Here is a 19,087-nt window from a genome sequence, read left to right as displayed (position 1 = left end):
GAGAATATTTCAGTTGAAAGAGACAGGAGTCTATCTAGTCCAGCTGACTAACCCATTTAGGGATTCAGCAAGTGAATTTGTTTGCAGCAGTTAATCTCTGAAGATGGTATGTAACTGGTGGTGAAGATGAGAGAAGGGATTGCACCTGGTGATGTATTGAGTGCATGGTGGAATGAATGTGGCCAAATGTTGAGTGTGTGTCCAGACTGAGGGATGAAGGTTGTCATATTTTCATCAAAAAGTGCTTTAAATATTTTTATTACACAGACTTAAAGTAAATGGAATACATTTTCTGGATGAGTATCTCAAAAACTACTTATAGTTTTAAAAATGCTGTTGTAGAGAATATATTTTCACAAGGAATTGGCTCACATGGTTTCTTCATGCATTTGTAAGACTGAATAAAAACTAACAGAACCTGCAGGCTGCCACTTGAGATAAGACTGGTTTTCCTATGTTTTGTGTATGGTGAACAGACAGATCAGTGGGTTCTGTTTTGCAAGAGAATTATTTTAGCTTTTTCCAGTGTTTGTATATAATGCAAGTATATTCTGTGTATCTCCCTTTCATGTTTCTGTGACTTCTGCTGCTCAGGAGTCAATAGACAATAATTGTGTGAGATCATTTACAAGCTGCCAAATTTCTGATGTCCTGCCATTTTAAAGTTAAATAGAAGCATTTTGTACAGACAGCATTTCTGTCTTAGTTGTAATAGTGAAATCAAAAATGTAAAATTAGTTTTACTTAAAACAGATTTCATTTTCTCCCAGTCATGTTACATGTGTCAGTAATAGCAAATTTAATTTCAAGGTGAGTTACATGTTCCCATCTTATAGGGAAATGATTTGGTGTTTGTTGTTAGTTTGGGTTTTTTTGTGAATGTTTTAATTGTAAACTGTTTACAACTGTTTCACTGAAGAAATGAATATTCATTTTTCAGGGGCAGATTTCCTCAAAAAGATTTAGAGTCGCTGTTTCCTGGGATGAGCGCTGATTTCACAAGTGAAAACTTTTCTGCTGCCTGGTACCTGATTGAGAATCATTCAACAACAAGGTTTGTTGCTGTCATATAAGTAATTGTTTTAGATGCAAGTCACTGATGGTATTTCATTATGCAGTAGATGTGTCAGTGGTGGTTTGCATTTACAGCAGTCATAATTGTCTCTGGTGTTTCTGCTTGGCCTGAAACTTGAATCAATTAGTTTGATCAATCTGCTTCTGAGAAAGACCTTGTTTTTAACCAGACCTAATTTATGATGAGATTTTTTTTTTATCCCCAACCCCCGATATCAGATGGAAGATGTCTTTCTTCAAATTTTAGGAATCAAGAAGTTAGCAGTCTTGAGTGGAAACTCCAGGTGTTAAGTCATGAACAGGGTATTTTATATATACATATATATATATATGTATATTACTGTATTATATATATACATATATAAATATATTTTTTCATGTATAACTGAATTCCAAAACTTTTACCTGCTATGTGTTCACTAATACTGGAAGCCATTTTTAATAGAGAAGATGAGCTTCTTTTGTTGTTTCAGCTACATACTCCAATTGGTGTTTTAAAGGGAAACACTACTTTACAGGTTGTTTTACTTTTATTTCCTACTAGTAGAAAGAGGTGTGGGGGGTTGCTTCTTGGTTTTGTGGGTGGCAGGATATTTGGTTTTTGAAGTTGCAGAAATAACCATTACTCTGCTTGGGAAAGACTTAAGTTTCCTCTCAAAATAATGGTACTTTAAAGGGTTAGCAAGAGAACATGATAATAATACACATACAGTGACAGCATATTTTGAAATCAAGTAACTAAGAGGACTTATTTCAAGTAATTCTGTCTGTCAGAATCTCATAACTTCAAGAATCATCAAGTTTTTTAAAAAAATTTAAGGGATAATAAAGTGACAAAGAGTAAATAGCTTTTGATGTAGGTCTTTGCAAAAAATTTTCTCTACATTTGGCCCTTGGACTGTTTCCACTTCGTTGGTCATCCATTTGGGCACCAGTGACACTGCCCAGAGAGATGTAGAACAGATCACAAGTGATTGTAGACTGGGGACAACAGTGAAGAATGTGGGAGCCTGGGTATTTCCTTTGATTTTTATGTGAAGGGGAAAGCTTCAGGTAATAGGGATGCATCCTATAGATTCACAGATGACTGTACCATTGGTTTCAAAAGCAGCATTTTTTGCTTCTGTAGCTGGATCCACAACTTAAAAACAAAGACTGCTAGTGAGAAATTGAATTAATTGGAAAAAGTGGGATGGCAGAGTGGGAGCATCTTTGCCAGCAGGTTTGCGCTTTGGTGTCAAAAACTTCAAATTCAGCATATCAGGGGATGGTGATAACAGCGTGCAGTTAAATGAAGGGACAGAGTGCTACATGTGGGTTCAGTGATGGCGTTAAGAATGCTGTAAATAATTACAAAACTAGCTGGAAGAGTCTTTCCTTAAGTGCCTTTACACACTCATGGGCTGTCTGAGAAACAAGTGAGAGACAGAACTCTGTGGAATAAGACAAACATACTGCTGGAATAAACTGGGATAGTTCATGTAGATAGTATTTTGGGATGGATAGCAAGAGGCTACCTGAAAAAGACACCCAGGAAAGAAGAAAGGGATTTGACCTTCATGTGAAGAACAGCTGGAATAAATGTATGGGTCCTGTGGTGGAGCAGAATGGTTGAGATCTTTTTCAGGAGTCTGGAATGGGTGACACTGTAGTGGCATGAGGAAGTGAATAAAATCTTCCTTAAGCGACTTGGGGAAGTTTCCAGAGAGCAGACTATGGTCCTTGTAGGAGACTTTAATGTCCTTCATATTTACAGGAGTGGCAGCAATCCCAGGAGGCTTGTGAGGAGTTCTGGGAATGACTTCTAACATAGCTGCATTGTGGGCCATCAGGGGTGCTACTCTTCTGAGTCTGATTCTTGCAGGCGAGGCAGGGGATGTGATAACCAGTGGCAGCCGTGGCTGTAGCAATTGTGAAATAGTTGAACTCAAGACTCAAAGGGGTGTGGGGAAGGCAAGCAGGAGAGTACATGCCTAGGATTGGAAAGCAGTCTTACAGAAGATAATCCAGTGTTTATCTATCAAAGTTGACTATCCAGTGAAAATCATCTTCTGGGGTGTATCAGCAGCAATGTGTTAGGTAAGATAATGGAGAAAATTATTCTGCTTAGCATTGTTAAAGCTGCAGTTAAAGTACTTTGCCCACCTATGACCACTGCTATAAGAAAGATTTGAGAGCTGAGCCACAAGCTCAGGAGAGGATAAATATTGGTGGCTATACAGTTTGAATGAGTTAGATGCTTTAGAAAAGAAAAACATCTTTAACACTCTGTCTATTATCGGCTTAAGTATTTAATCTTTCTTGCTGAAAAAATTCTATCAATTTGTGTCTTTGCATGTTAACAGTTTCAAGTAATGATCTTCTCCATCCAATGCCATAAAAAGTGTTAATTTGTACTTTTAAATGAAATCTGGAGGTTTTTGTATATTAATTTATATTGATTTATAAAATCCAAATCTTAGTGTTGAAGGTCCAAGAGCAATGTAAAACTCAACAGGAATAAATGCTCAAAGGGTAGGGTGAATCCAGTTATGTTTTGAATCTAACTATAAATATCTCTCTAAATAAAGAAGCAGCAAAACTGTTTTGGTTGGTTTTCTTTTTTTTTCCAATTCAACATGTGTAGTCTTAAAAATATTCTGGAATTGTATAAATATCATCCCATATAATTTGTGCTGTTTTTCTGGAAAAAAAACAGCAGGGGTTTAGTTCTTGTCCTCTACATAACCTTAGCTATTGGAAATGGTAAATGTGTGTTGCACTGACATTTTGGTTAGCTTATGTCTTTTTTTTTCCTTGAAGGATATTATTTTTAAGAAATCAGTATAACATCCTTTTTACTAATTCTTTTAATCCTGACAATATCCTGTTAAATAGAAATAAACTATTTTGACATGTTGTGAGATCATCAGGTAACATTAAACAGTGCTTAAAAGGAGAACTGTACAGATTTTCATTATTTTCAAAATGATGCTGGTAAGTTCTTCACACATGCCCAAGTGGACCAATCCAGGTAATGAGTAATGTTATTTCTGTCCAGCAGATGGAAACAGAAAATTAGGCAAAATTTTGTGACATCATCAGTATAAAAAGAAAAGTACTTTTAAGTGCACCAGTGTGCTTTGTCTCCCAGCAGGTGGTGATAGCCTTCTCATTGCCTGGGCTAAAATTTGGTTTGCTCTCTTAATGTGTCTTTTTGTACCAGCTCTTTTAAAAATGGGTAGAATATTGATGGAATTGTGTTATGTCTTAGTTTTCAACTTCTTTGATCCCTCACCTCACAGAGGTTTAGGGCAGTTTTTTGTTTCATTTTTTTTTCTATTAGGGAGATGGCATTGGCCGGCAGCTAGGAAGAAAGTTTTTAAGGATGATAATCATGTGCTATACTTGTATCTCTAGCTTGTTTATGGTGGTGTTTTTATAGTTAATCAAGCAATATAACTACTGAGGTCATATTAATCATCACCAACCAAAAAAGAAAAAATTATATACCATTAATGAAGATTTATTCACAACATAAGACTTCTCAATTAATTGCAGGTGCTTGCAAAAAATAATGGTGTGAAATCAAATGTAAACTGGCAAAAATTAAGAAATATTAGGAAAATCAGGTAAAAAAGAAAGCTACCATACCAAGAACAATAATGAGCTGGCAATCAGTATTGCCCTGTGAAGTTTCTTTCAAAAACATTTCAGCAAATTTGTGTAAAAACCATAACTTCATAAAGCAGGAATCTGTTTAGCTTTTCTTTATTTTGCACTAATGTATTGTATTGTATTAAATTCTGAACTGTATGTCCAAACCAACATAAAAATATTGAATTAATTCAGAAGCAAAAGTGAGAAAGGATTGTGAGTAAAACAGCAGAGTTAAACAAATGTCATTATCAAAGAGACTTGCAATATCTCAGTTGTTAATCTATTGTGTACTAAGTGAAGTGAATTCCACTGTCACCTATTTAATATAGTGCAGACTGTTAGAAGAAACATCTTGACCAGACTGTATTATGACGAAATCTCTTGTGTCACAAGTGATAGGTGCCCTCTATTTAGGGTTGAAACTAAAATACTGAGATCTTTGAACTAAGAAAAAACTCTCATTATTGAAAAGCACACTCATTAGCAATTAATTTGCCCTTACTAGTTGTTCTGAAATTACATGGCTTTATTTTCCAAGTAGTTTGTTCTGTTTATTTATTAGCTGACCTTATTGTTTAAATTGTCTCTGAGGTCTTCTTGTTTGTTTTCAGTTTTGATCAGCTCAAAACGGCTGTTGTGAATTTGAAGAAACAAGCTAATAAGAAAAATGAAGGGAGTCTAGCTTATGTGAAAGGAGGTCTCAGCACATTTTTTGAAGCACAAGATGCTCTGTCAGGTAAAGATGCTTTGCACTTGCTAAGTACAGTATAAAAGAAAATACTTATGTGCATATATAGTTGAATACTAAAAATACTGTTTCTCTTCATGGTCTGTACTAAAACTGTATAATGAGCCCAAAATCTGTGTTGTGTTGGTCACAAGCTAGAGCTGGCTAACTCATTGATATGCTTTATTTGCAAAGGATGTTACCAACTGTATCTTACAGGAATTGTATCTTACAAGTCACTTGATCAAATTGCTTAGACCACAAATGCAAGAAAGAGAAGTGTTAAACTGGAGTTAACATTAAGATTACTTGCAAACTATAGCAACAGCAAAAATTTTATGATTGATTTTATGATGCTTTATTCCATAGTCAGGCAATGATATTTATATGTTTACTACAGGAAATCAGAGCCTTTCTGTTCTGCTTGCCATTGGGAGAATGTAGCACGCTAGTGGGATTATCTTAGTTGCCATTTATATGTATATATGTTGCTGTACATAGACACACACATACACACTCTTAAAGCATCAATTGTCTTGTAGGTCAAACCTCATTGTGAGGCTCTGGTCACTAGAGCAGCAACGGTGCCCAGGAAACCACCCCAATAGTTTTGTCATTTACCACTATACTGATTATCCATCCCGGTAATTGACCCCTTTGGCCAAAATCTGATTAGGTTCAATAAAAGAAGTACTAAGGATTTAGCAGAAATTCTGAAGAATGTGGTGGTACTCATAGGAAAAGACTCTAAGAAGAACCATTACTTTCTTTTCTACTAGGCTTTTCTTGTAAATTTTATATCTTGAAAATACTGAAATCCTGTTTTTTTCATAAATTATCTTAAACATAAACCCAAATAAATATTGAAATGTGGCTTGTTTTTCACAACCAAATCTGCTTTGCATATGGAATATCACATACTCTAAAAGACTGAAAGCTCTGTTTTCAAGAAGTTGCTACTATGGATAAAAAGTACTGCTAACAGTATTACCTGGTAAGATTATTTTTTGGATCAGCAAATACTAGTAGGATTTGAAGAAAGATAAGGCAAACCATAGATGTTGTGAGATTTTAGAAAAGCTGAGCACAACTGAGTAATTTTCTTTTATTCCACCTCTTAGTAGCATTTTGTCTTTGGAGTCCGAGCAAGTAGTAATGTGAGAAATATTAATAAAATAATAATAGGAAAAACAACCTCATTTATTTTATTAAATACTATAATCTCAATTTTTAAAATATTATAAGCTGTATATTGTTTTGCATCTTTTGCCTTTATCAGTGTTATTTTTACCTAAAATCAGGGTTTATCAGTGCAGTCCTTCAGCTAAATTATGAACTTAAACTTGGGATGACTCAAGTAGTTCTTGATGTCACTTTTTGTCTGTAACCAAAATGGGTTGGCTTTCTCTTCCCCTCAATGATCTCCCTTTTGTGCTCAAAATACAGCTTATACAGTGAATTCAAGTTTCAGCTTATACAATGAATTCAAGTGTTATAATGGAAGAATGGCCTTCATGCTCTTATAGCAAAATAAAATTATAGACTTAAATCCTCACTCTTATAAATTCAAAACTGTATCACTGAAGTTCAAGGGCAGCAGCAATATAATACTTATTTTTAAAATCCTGAATGCAGATTCTTAACGAGGATGCAGTACAGGTCACAGCTGCCTTCTGAAGCATTTTAATACACATTTCTCTGTTGAAATGTCATCCTAAGTGCATGTACAGAAGAATTTTTGCTTCTTTTCAGTCACTAAACCCACTCTTATTGCATTTTAATTTCAGTTTTGAATGTAGTATTTGCCTATTCTTCCTCCTTATGCAGGATATTTTTGAGAGAGTATAGCTGGAAAAATGGCATAACTTTTCAAAGACTTGAACTTGTGATAGGTACAATCAGCTCTTAACTTGGATGTTGCTTCCAGTAGCAAGAAGAAAAAAATGACTCTTTGATGCCATCATCCATCCCTATTGCCAGGTGTCAAAGTTTTCACCAGAACATTTGATCACTACAGTTTTCTCAAATGAAAGATGCTGAAAATTAAGTGTAAGCATTATTAGCATCGTTCTAGAGAAACAGTCAGATGAAGATTTTAAAAAATGAACAGCAAACCACCAAACAAAAACCCCAAAGCAAACAAACCCCCCGTTAATTCTTCATTATGCATTTTTCAAATTCAAGCTTTTTAATAGATGAACATTAAATTAAAAATATAATCTGGCTAGGCATTGATTGTGCAAGATGATGTGATTGCACTTTTCTGCCCTTACATACCTAAATGTGAATTTTTATGTCTTATTTTCTCCTTTAAAAAGTGCAGCTAGAATTTGTATGTGTTTCAACAAAGCTGAAGTGAGTAGTAGTTTATATGTGAAAGCTGAATTATTTGTTTCAGCACAAACTCTTAGGGACATAGCCATTGTTCTGCAAACTTCTATTCTTTGATTCTGAGCATACAACTGTCACAGATAAAAAGTGACTTAAGGGAAAGCCCTTATGAATACATTTTGTCTGTCTTCCAATATGATTTAAATTTTCTCAGCTATTTCAATTTGGTTTAGGTATTTTTAACTCTCTTGCTTTAGCAAGATTTATAAAATCTAGTTTATTTTCTAAAGATGTGGGTTTTTTTGACGGCAAAATATTAGACTCTCATTGTTTCCCTTCAGATATCTTGGACCACATTTTCTGACTCCAGTGTTTATGCTTCATAAACTGCAGGTCTGTTGAATTGTAGTTATAGAACGGAGCTACTTGTGAGCAGTTCTTTCTCCTAAGTCTCCCTACATTAGTACAGGATGACTTTTCATAAGAGGATCACATTAGGAGGTATAACACTTGCTTCTCCAGTTACTTCATACTCCTCTACACCTTTTATAGATGCTTTTTAAAATTCATATACATTTAACAATATTTGTTTCAAATATGCTACATTGATTAAGGAAACCCTGAATTACTGACTAGTGTACACCTTTTTTCATTAGTTAGGACCAGTAAGTTCTTTCTGATCTTAAGTATGCTATCAGACTCTATTACACATTTAAATGACTATTAATATTTTAATAAATAAGCAATGGAAAACATAAAAGATGTTTATTGTATTTTGTGATTTAGAGGCTGTTTGCTAAGAAAATAAGAGCTCAAATTGATGAGAACCCACCCTTATTTGGTTTAATTTCTAGGAAAACAGAATAACCTTATCAGATCCGTATGTCTCTCTGCCTGTTAGCTTGGCTGACAGTTTGACAGTAACTGTGCAGAGGAGATGTTCAACAGGAAGTTTGTTTCGTCAGCTGAAGGGAGCTGTAAACTGAGCTGAGGGGAGCAGGGTTTATCTCAACTTGACCTACTTGCCAGTGTCAGGGAGTTCAGCTGGTTCATTTCCTGTAATTCTAATTGCAACCTAGAAAGTAGCATTCCTAAAAGGGTGGCTGTTTATATGTTTGTAGTTAAGACTTATTTTACCATCACCAGCAAATCGGGTCTCACACAGGAGTCGTTAGAAAAGTTAGCAAGTTAGTTTTCTTTCAGTATTTTTTTTTTTCTGGAATGCTCCTTGCAATGAACCTAAGGCTGCAGTTTCTTCTTATTTAAATGACAGGAAAAAAATAGGGAAATGACTACTTTAGTCGTTCACTTATACAAAAACATGGAAGTATGACATTTCTATTGGCAGGTAAAGAAGATACTGTGATGTCTTTAAAACACAGATATCACGGGCAAATTTGAGGTTTAGATTTGGCTATCTAATTTGCCATGGCAACAATTTTTTTGCAAGTACAACTACAAACATATTTTTTGTGATTTTCAGGAAGGAGTCTGTACAGAAGAAGCACTGCTGGCTATTACAGCACTGTTCCTGTTTTCCCTTTCCCACTCCTGTTCAGATATGTGTCCTCTGGGAATGACCTGTGTGATAGGGACCTTGGTCTGTTGTTGGCCTTTTGTCTACTGCCTTTCTTAATACATAAGCTAGGATGGTGTGGCTGAAATTACCTGGTTGAATGATCCTAATCTGGCCAATGCCTGATTTTTTGATTTGGATTTGGATTTGTTTTTTTTTTTTTTCTTCCTGTAGACTATTTTTGCAGTTCATTCCCTAAGGCTTATTCTCGAAAGCATGTTAGTGATCCACAATTGGATTGGATTCAGGCTGTCTGTGCTGCTGCCATTATGTCTGTTAAATTAATTTTCTCTGAAAGTAAAACAAAAAATATCACCTGAGCTATGTTGAATTCTGAGTCAGACTGGGAATTTAAGAAGCTACAAACTGATGCTAGCTTCTGATAAATGTGTCCCTTCACTTCAAATTTTTGAGGAGTTTTGTTACATTTGAATTTAAAGAGATTATATAGACCCAACCCAATTTTCCATTAATGGTTCTGTTTGCAAACTAGATTTATGATTAATTTTGAAATGTTTTTCTTTTTTCCAATTAAATGCTAGTGCATGACTGTTTTTGCTTGGCAGTGTGGCATTGGGATGGTATACTAGGTTTTGCTGTTGAAACATTGCTGTTTGTAATAAATCTAATCCACACTTTTGCTTTACTTAACTCTTGTATATTTTTTCAAATAGTCGGGATTTTTGGTAAACCTATGAATTTGAGTAAATCAAATTCAAATATATGATTGCTACCTAAATGTTGTGCAGGTGACTTGAAATGTCTGGAATAGCTGTTTCTAATTTTCTGTGTGATGTGTGTCTATTAATGTTATCTTCCTCCTCCTACTTCAAGTGATAGAATATTGTCTTTGCAAGGTAACAACAGTCTGCTCTTACAGCTAGTGATTTTAAAGACGATAATTTGTAGAGCATAAGAAAGAATAGCACCATGGAAACAAGCTGGCAAAAATAAAAAAATGATGCTGCATGTATCAGATACATATCTGAGAGCATATCAGTCACTTCAGAGTAGCAGTTCCTCTGCATATATGCCCCATAGCCTGTGCAAGTTACATTATTTCAAGTTAAGAATTATGATCATGCCTTCATGTAGTCATCTTGAAGCAATCTGACGTGCTCTCTGCTCCCTGTCTAGTTTCCCAGGTGGGTCCTCCTATCTGAATACTTGAATCATCTTTGTGCTGCTCTTACAGAAAAAAAATGTATGAGAAGGATAAGTACTATCATTGCTTCATATTTTTCCTTACATTTATAGGCCTCCTGAGTATTTGAAATTAAAAAATAGATGTGCTAAATTAGGCATTCTAAAAATAGCCTTCCTAAATTAAAAATTTAATTTTGCTTGTTAAAAACTTGTGTTCTGCTCTTTCAGCACTAGATAACAAGAGGGACATTAAAATGAGAAATGTATTCTGAGACAAAGATGACCTGACAAAGGGGTGCAATAAAGTATCTAAGTGATGGCAGATAGTTTAGTCTTGGGTGAATGCTTCCTCTTCATGCAGTTCTTACAGTCAATTTTTGTAGCAGACCATTTTTACCTTAATGCAGTTTTACAAAAGCAGTAGTTAGTTATCACAATTGATAAGAGGCTCAAACTTTGCTTTGGTGCAGATCCTAGCATGGTGTTGTGTAGGGAGTTGGGTTTTTTTTTGTCTCAAGCAAGAGAAAATTTTATTAGAAAACGTATGAAACAGCAGCAATTTTCACAGGCTTTAGTGAAGATTCTCTGCCCAAGCTCTGCTTTTATGCTGACTGCTCATATAGCTTCTTCATCACTTACTGTTTTAGAGATGTGAGCTAATTACTGGCAGAATTTATCCAAAGGGATCTAGTTTTGACAACTTATTTTCTGTGTGGCTGTCATATTTTATGAACTTGTTTTTTTTCAGATACACTGTTTTTTAATGAATTTGAAAAATAGTAAAGCATGTAAAAAGAGGAATAAATTTTACAATTGCAAATTTGAAACAGCAACTTCTGCAATTAATTGCAAGTGTGCAAAAAGTTACCTATGATTAAATTTGATCCAGGCTTATCCTGCAAGCCATGAAACCACCTTAATTTCATGCTACATTATTCCATTTTGATTTACATACCAGCTTTTAAATGCAAGATTTAAAAGATTTAAAAGCTGCTTTTATTTTTACTACTTTTACCTTTCACAGATGCAGAAAGTAAAGAGAGAATAGCATTTTCTGTACTCTTTAATTCAGAAGTATTCTGGCAAAGGCCTGGATGCAATCTTGGAATTTTTAGTGCATCTATAGGCAGAATAATAAGCCACATTTTCCGTCTGTTTCCAAGATATTTTCCCAGAGATATCAAACTTGCTTTATTGTAAGTCCATCTGAGAACAAGTTGTCTGATCTCATAATGTTTTTAGACTAAAATTTTTGGGGTTTGTATATCAATAAAGCCTTCCTTCCTAGCACTGTACTTCAGTTACCTTAAAATATCATGTTAAATATGTCCATTTTCTTTTAGTTTTTTCCACTGTGTTGGGTAAACGAGCTTGAAGAAGTAAATGCTAGAGAAACAAAACTCAAAAAGGCAACTTACTGCATTTACTTCAATATTTTGTCATTTTTGGTAGGATTAATAATGTTAACCAAAACAAGGCCAAGTTTGCTATGCCAATACAACAATATATAGAATTCTCGAGGGGCACTGCAGGAATGGCTAAACCAAACTAGACTTAGCGCTATTAACTAATAGGAAAAAAAGGAAAAAAGGAAAGGAAAAAGGAAAAAGGAAAAAAAAACTACTTTTTTTCTTTTTTTTTTTTTTTTAAGATTTTCATAGAGTAATGTGTTAGGAGTGCCATTCATGGCATGCTGTCATTATTGCTTTCCTCTTTATATGCAGCCCTGCAGTCCTGTTAAATCCAATCAGAACAGCTTTTACCTTACATAGGGATAGTCTCCTCATCAATAACCTTCTTATATTTTGTTAAAATTACAAAATAATTTAATCTTCCATTAAAGGAAACCAAAGACGATTTTATTCATGCATTGAGCATGAAACCTGGCAATGTTCTAACATGTGTTCTTCATTCCTCCACTACTGTTCTTTGGTGCCATGTTCTTAGTTACCACATCAGATCTTAAATACTTTGCTGAGTCAGCCTTGCCCTTCTTGTATTTTTTCCCCCTCCTGTTTTCTGTATCTGACTAAAAGGATGTGATTTATTTAAAATATTTTTTCTTTAACCTCAATTCTATGAAAATCAGTAAGTTTTTCAGATATGCCAAATGCATTTCTAGCCATCCTTTAGTCAGAAAATGGTTGAAAATGTTCATCTGTGTTGCTTTGAACTGAGAGCTAGGCTGAGGAACTTTTGAGAATGCCACGCCTGATGCCTATCTCAAAATATGTTTTAAAAATATCTAATGAGGAAATGAAGTATGAAATTTGCAAATCAAAAGCTGCATGATCCTGCCAAGTGTAGTTTAATTTACTAGATTCATAAATCTAACAAAAAAACCCATATCCTTTCTTAGATTAAATAAGATTGTTTTCAACACAAGTGGCAATGAATTAATTGCTGTTTATTTTAATACAAGGCCTATATTATGGCTTATTTTCTAGATTGGACATTGCATGTGTTCTGGTGTATTTAGTCGCAGCGGTTGTGAGTTTTGAACTTAGTTTCTTCACTATTATTAATCAGTATCTGCCTGCAGCTGTGAAATTTGCAAGCCTGACTTGCAAATATCCTGACTTAGCTGGAAAACATGAACACTTACTGGCAAAGGTGATACAAAATACAGTTAATTATTTGGCCTTAGTTGAAGCATCCAGATGTAGCCTTTCCTCATTTTTATTTATTGTATGCTTCTTACAGTAAATCTCCTAAAAATAAAGAACAGATTCTGCTAGGTTTCCAACTGCTTTTCCAACTTGTATAGTTTCTGTCAGGTAAAGCCAGGGTAACGGGCAGTTCAAGAAAAATCCCATCTATCCTTTACTTCAAGCCTTCAAAGACCTAAAATTTTCTCCTTAGTCTTACTGCAGCCTTAAGTTGAGGCTGCAATAAGACTAAGTTACCCTCAAGCATAAGTTGAGGGTAAGAAATTGCATTTGAAGGTAACCTTAAGTACTGGGTAGCGTGGGAAGAGTACGATGGCTTTCTACCTTCCCTTGGCCATATGCTCCTTTCCTTATACTGCAGTGTTACCACTGAGGCAAGGTTTAGACAAGCTCACTGGTAAGTAAAGCAACATTTCTTCCTTAGTGATTTCATTTTGCACCAAATTATCTCCCTGCAGCTGCCCTGCAGCTGTGTGATTGCTAGATCCAGCAAAAGGAAGCCCTTTGGGTACAGGAGAACAGGGGTTGTCCCAAACAGCATCATCCCGCTATTAGATGGATTTAGCACTTTAAGAGAAAAAAATAACTTGAGTATCACTAAATTCCTCCCAAAGATGAGGTCTAAAGGTACCTTTCTTGACTGCATATAGTTTTGCTTGTCTGATCTCCATGGAAAGAACATGCATTTAGCTTTTTCAAAATCCTTTGATGCAAATGGAGTAAGCTCAGATTTTATTAGAAAGCCTTTTTCACTGTGGAAACATAAGACTTTTTTTTTCTTTTGTAACTCAGCCTTGGAACACAGTGAATGTGCTCTCTATTGCTAAATCAGAATATGATGTGTAAAAATAACTACAGTAAGCAAAGTAGCCTAAACATGTAGAAGGAAATATAATAAATTTATTGTGAGACAGAGAGTAATTTAAGTAAGTTTAGACTTTACAGAATGTCCTAAAATACCTTATTTCAGACAATGGTTCAAAAATGCCTTTTTTTTTTTTTTACACTTCTAGTTACATATGCTTAATATGCCTATATCTGTACTCTGCAATGCTTTCCATATTTCTGAAATTCAACACCTTGGTCTTTTGTTGGTTTTTTTTTTTTGCTCCACTGACATACTTTTCTCTGTCTGTATGTGCATTTTGACTTGATTTAATAGGACCATTCTTCCTGGGTTTCCAACATCAAAATTTCCAATCTAAGATTCGTGAATGCTGTTTTCCGGGTTGCTATGCACAATAGCTACCAATATGAAAAGAAATTACTTTCTGCCTTCTAAAAGAAAGAGGAGGGAATAGTATATTGCTATTGTATATTCTTTTCTGAACCAGATGAGAAAGAGAATTGCTTTGGAAAGATGTATTTTAACTTTCAGCAACTGGTTAAAGATCATGATATTTTAATTTTAATATAATCATAATTTCTAAATAAGCTGCCTACATAATAAGAAGTTACATTTCAAGAATTTGAATGTTCTAACATAGATAGTGCTCTTCCAAAACTTATGTACAAGAAAGAAGTCCTCATCATGTTTTACCTTTTGTTGCCAGTATGTATGCTTTCATAGAGGTTTAGATATTGCAGGTCACTTTTGGAAATGCTTAGGTGTGCCCCCTTCAGAAGCTACATGATATTGCATTGGTCTGCAATTAATGGTATGTAATTAATTGTTCCAGTATGCTAAATTTTAAAAACCTCTGAGGCAGTATGTAACTTAGATTTTTATCCACGTCTATTTTTAAAGTATCTTTCAAAAGTATGTTTCGTAGAGTGATTTCAAAATATGTAAATTAAAATCATTACAGTTTGATGTAATTCCAATAGTACTTACAACATTTGGCTTTAAAATGTCTGTTTATGTTGTGGTTGCTGTTCTGCTGAACTTGCTTTTCAGTAGGTAAAGTTTATTGCACTACATTGGCTGCCTGTGACTGAAAATGATATATAGAATTGGAATCATGTCAGTAGAGCCACTAATGCTTTTGTTATAAAATTGTAGAAGTATTCTTGTTGGTAAGTGCAGTCCACATTGTACACAAATGTGTCCTTAAAATGTGCAAAAATCTGTCAGTGTTAGTTCATTTCATTTCAGGGTTGATTATCTTAAGAAATATGGTGTCGTAATTAGATTTTTTTTTTCCCGCTGATTAATTTAAGAATGAAAATAGAGTTGCTCTTGTATTTTCATGAAAGCAAGACTTTCTGTAATTCTTAGTGTAGGATCAAAGGATTGAAGGGTCATATTTGGATGTTTGAGAATAATGTAATTTTCCTTCTTTTTTCTTTTTTTTTTTTTAATTACACACTGGCGTTACGTGTCTCCTCTATCTCCCCCCTATGAAAATTCCTTCTTTGAAGGGGGCTGGAGACTATAAAGGGCCATGCAGTTTCAGAATAGCCACCATCACTCACTCCTTGCTGTAGGTCTGAGGCCCAAGGGTTCCTGTCAATGTTCAGTTGTTGGTTTGCATCTACATGGGATGGGCAAGCACTGGAGAGGAAACCAGCTGGCAATGGCATCTCTCTATGCATGGTATGGGCAGTTTATGGCAATATTTCAGACCTAGTTCAAATTTCACTCAGTTGATTGAATTCCAGGTGTCTCAGCACCTCAGGTGTAGTCTCAGCGTGCTTCTTCTAATTTTGTTTTACTGTAAAAGAATCCAGCTGGGGAGCTCAGGTTGCACCGCCATACAGACTAGAGCAAGATAAGCAGGAACAATTGAAAAGCTGCTTTCAGAAGTGTATCTGTGTTTTGAACTAAAATATACAATTTTTTCAAAGCACTGGGTATCACTGTTTTCAAGGGTAGCTTAGCTTCACTTCATTCTACTGAGAACCAGTAGAGGTAGGAGGTTTTTTTTAAGCCTGGAATATATCTAAAGCAATAGGAGCTGATGGCTATTTGATAGAGCAGATTTTACGCATTATCAGATTAAAAACTTGAAAGGAAAATCATATTTTATATGTGCTGCATAAACACAGGAATAATACTTTAAAAGAGAGAAATACTGATTTGTGCTGGTTATGCTGAACAGCAGAAGAGGGAAGAAGGGCTGTGTGAGAGAGGGGAAGTAGAAATAAAGACCATCTACACTACATTCACTGTTCACATTTTCAGAGAAGGTTGTGCCTTCTCCCTGCAAAAGAAATTAGAGTAAATTATAGTAAAATAATAAATTAGTGCTGGCACTGTGCATTTCCACCTTCATTAGTAATACTACACAGAAATAAGAGTTCAGGATTTTGGCATTTTAGGACAGGAGAAAAATAGCATCTTAAAAGAAAATAAAGCATAATAAAGAAATAAACCTCCCCTCTGTTATCCTGTTGTTTAGAGCAAAATTACACAGAAACATTGTGATAATGGTTAATGCTTTGAGAAACTCTTAAATTGTATTTTAGGAGTGCCTTTTTGTAGGTGAAAAGAAGTGATGGGTGAATGTTCTAGCACTTGATTTTGGGATCATCCAGATTCCCAGTGACTCCCTTTCTACCTTAAATTATTGGTAATTTCTTTTTTGTGACATCAGTGACATACAAAGCAGAAGTATTATGTGTTTAAATGGTATTTTTCACAACACAATTTTTAATTAATGCCCATATAAGATGGCTAATTTAAATTATAATAACTAATAGATTATTCTTCTATATGTTTGTGGGTTTTTTCTTAAGTATTACTGTCTTGTTCAAGAAGATACAGAAAGTCTATGTGAAAGTAATGGTTAAAATTCTGCAGTGTCTGGCTGTAAGCCCTGTCTTCCACTAGGCTCTGCTGCCATGAAGCATGTTTGTATTTTTTGTGTCTAAAAAGAAAAATAACACTTTATTTTTAATTTTAAAAATGTTTAAAAGTGTCACTTTGATGTAATGTGTTCCCACCTATTAAAATGTTCTGCATTTTAACTAGACACTTTATTCTAGCAATCCATCAAAAACTGGAAGCGGATGGAACGGAAAAAGTAGAGGGATCCATGACGCAAAAACTGGAGAATGTACTGAACAGTAAGTTTTGTCCTTCCAGCAGCAGCTATTTATGGACTTTGGACTTTCTAACAGGCTTTAATATTTTCCTAGGAATATTGTAGAAAGTAGAAAACAGTCTCTGGTCCCTTCCCTGTTGGGTGATAGTGATTCCAGGGTGTGATAATGCATCTTTTGAAATAAGGAGCAGCGGTTGCCATGACTTTTGGCAGTGTTTGTGATAACAAAGCAAATAAATATCAAAATAAAGATGTTTTAAAGTGTTTACTTCAGATTCATTTTGGTGACTTCTCAGTTTTGAGTGGATGAGGAAAATAGAGGAACTACATGGATAGACAGAACTGTAGAAGGATGAGCTGAGCTAAATACCAGGATTGTGTGATGTTCAAGTAAAGGCAGAAAAAATCCAATTATAAGATATTTGCAATAACAAGGTCTATTGACAGGATCTTTTTCACTTAATGTATCGGCATTTAGACTATCTGGCATGAGCATTCTTTTTAGAAACCTTGAAAAGCTGTCAGTACTTTGTTTTCTCTTTCTCTGTATTAGCTGTAAGGTTGCATTGAGAGAGATGGCTTGAATTTGCTGCAGTTTGGTATGTGTTTCATCAGATCAAAAAAGTTCTTTTTTTTTTTTTTTTTTTAATTCTGGGACTTCTGCCAAGATAATTTTACTTTGTTTCATTGTGATTTTTTTCACAGAGGAAGGGATGTTTCCCTTAGTGCTGTATCAATAAGCAGGAATGACATGCAGATAGCTGACTCAAGTGTTGGAAAGTCTGACTGTGTTTTATGAAATCAAGAAAGTGACATGGAAGTTCACTGTTTTTCTTTTCTTGTATGAAGAAAGCAGTGACTGTATGTGTGTTTGTGTGGGGAGCACAAAGAAAGCAGGGGGTTTTGTGAACAGCTCTAGCCCTTTTCAGTAGGGATTCCTTGATGCTCATAATAAAGGTGTAGCTTGAACATTGTTATTCCCTCAGCTTGATGTTTAAAACAAAAAAAAATACAAGCTGCAAAAAAATGTAAAAATCGGCAAAAAACACCACATAAAGCCTCACACCTCTATATAAAGACTGTAGCATGTGTCTATGTGTGCAGAATATTTGGTACATTTAGGTAGGAGAAAAAGAAGCATTTGTTGAAATTTTCCAGTGCAATCCTCAGTGCTCTTTATTTAGGCCATGTCATGAACCAAGCATAGATTCCTTGGAGAGCACTTTCCCTTGTACTAAATTGTGTGACAGATTTTAAATAAAAAAGCAAAAATTTAGATCTGTGATATTTTCCTATATGCACTAATATAAGACTGATTTACCTATAATGCATAATTGCTGTTTCATTTGATAAACGGTGGCTGAACTTTGTATGTAGACAATGCAAACTGTCTTTTTCAGGCTGGAACGGTAGAGAACTTGTGCCAGACACTTCAGAGTGGTTTGAAGTTTGGCTCTGCTATGAAAAGAATTGGCTGCTTTTCCTCACGATGCTTTGCAAGTCATGATGGGTGGGAAGCAGGGCAGTAGGAATACAAGGATTTAAAAAGAGTAAATAATATTATGCAAAGTAGTTTAGGATCAAAGCTTTGTTTCTTGTCTGACCATTGAAAAGCTTCCATAATCCATGAGTAGCAGGGACTGTTTTCAAAGATGACTTTAATTCTTTAATTGAATTGTGCATTTTATGGACTGTAGGTGCATGTTTTGAGAGACAGCTGCTGTTGTGTGAGCTTGGTTACAAACCCTTAAAAATGAGCATGTTTTCCACAGCATCTGAGGAAAATGTATGTTAAGAGGGCTCCAAATTCTTGAATTGAAATGGCATGGGATAGTAAAAGAACAGTTTAGTGTTTTATCTGGAATTATAGATGTTTGGAATTTTTGTATCAATTTATACTGCTAAACAAGCTATTACATTTATTTTATTGAAAACATAC

General features: G+C 34.8%; 1 protein-coding gene across 1 annotated transcript in view; it reads left to right on the top strand.

The window, feature by feature from the left end:
- Window positions 1-19,087, top strand: part of EXOC2 (exocyst complex component 2) — a 125,263-nt gene that overhangs the window by 29,145 nt on the left and 77,031 nt on the right. Inside the window, exons 5-7 of the mRNA XM_021544771.2 lie at window positions 941-1,054; window positions 5,325-5,449; window positions 17,090-17,170. Coding sequence (XP_021400446.1) covers window positions 941-1,054; window positions 5,325-5,449; window positions 17,090-17,170 — 320 coding nt within the window. The remainder of the gene's footprint in view (window positions 1-940; window positions 1,055-5,324; window positions 5,450-17,089; window positions 17,171-19,087) is intronic.

Source organism: Lonchura striata, chromosome 1 (assembly GCF_046129695.1).
Source record: "Lonchura striata isolate bLonStr1 chromosome 1, bLonStr1.mat, whole genome shotgun sequence".
NCBI lineage: Eukaryota > Metazoa > Chordata > Aves > Passeriformes > Estrildidae > Lonchura > Lonchura striata.
The sequence above is the reverse complement of the archived record's forward strand: the minus strand, read 5'-3'. Positions and strand labels throughout refer to the sequence as shown.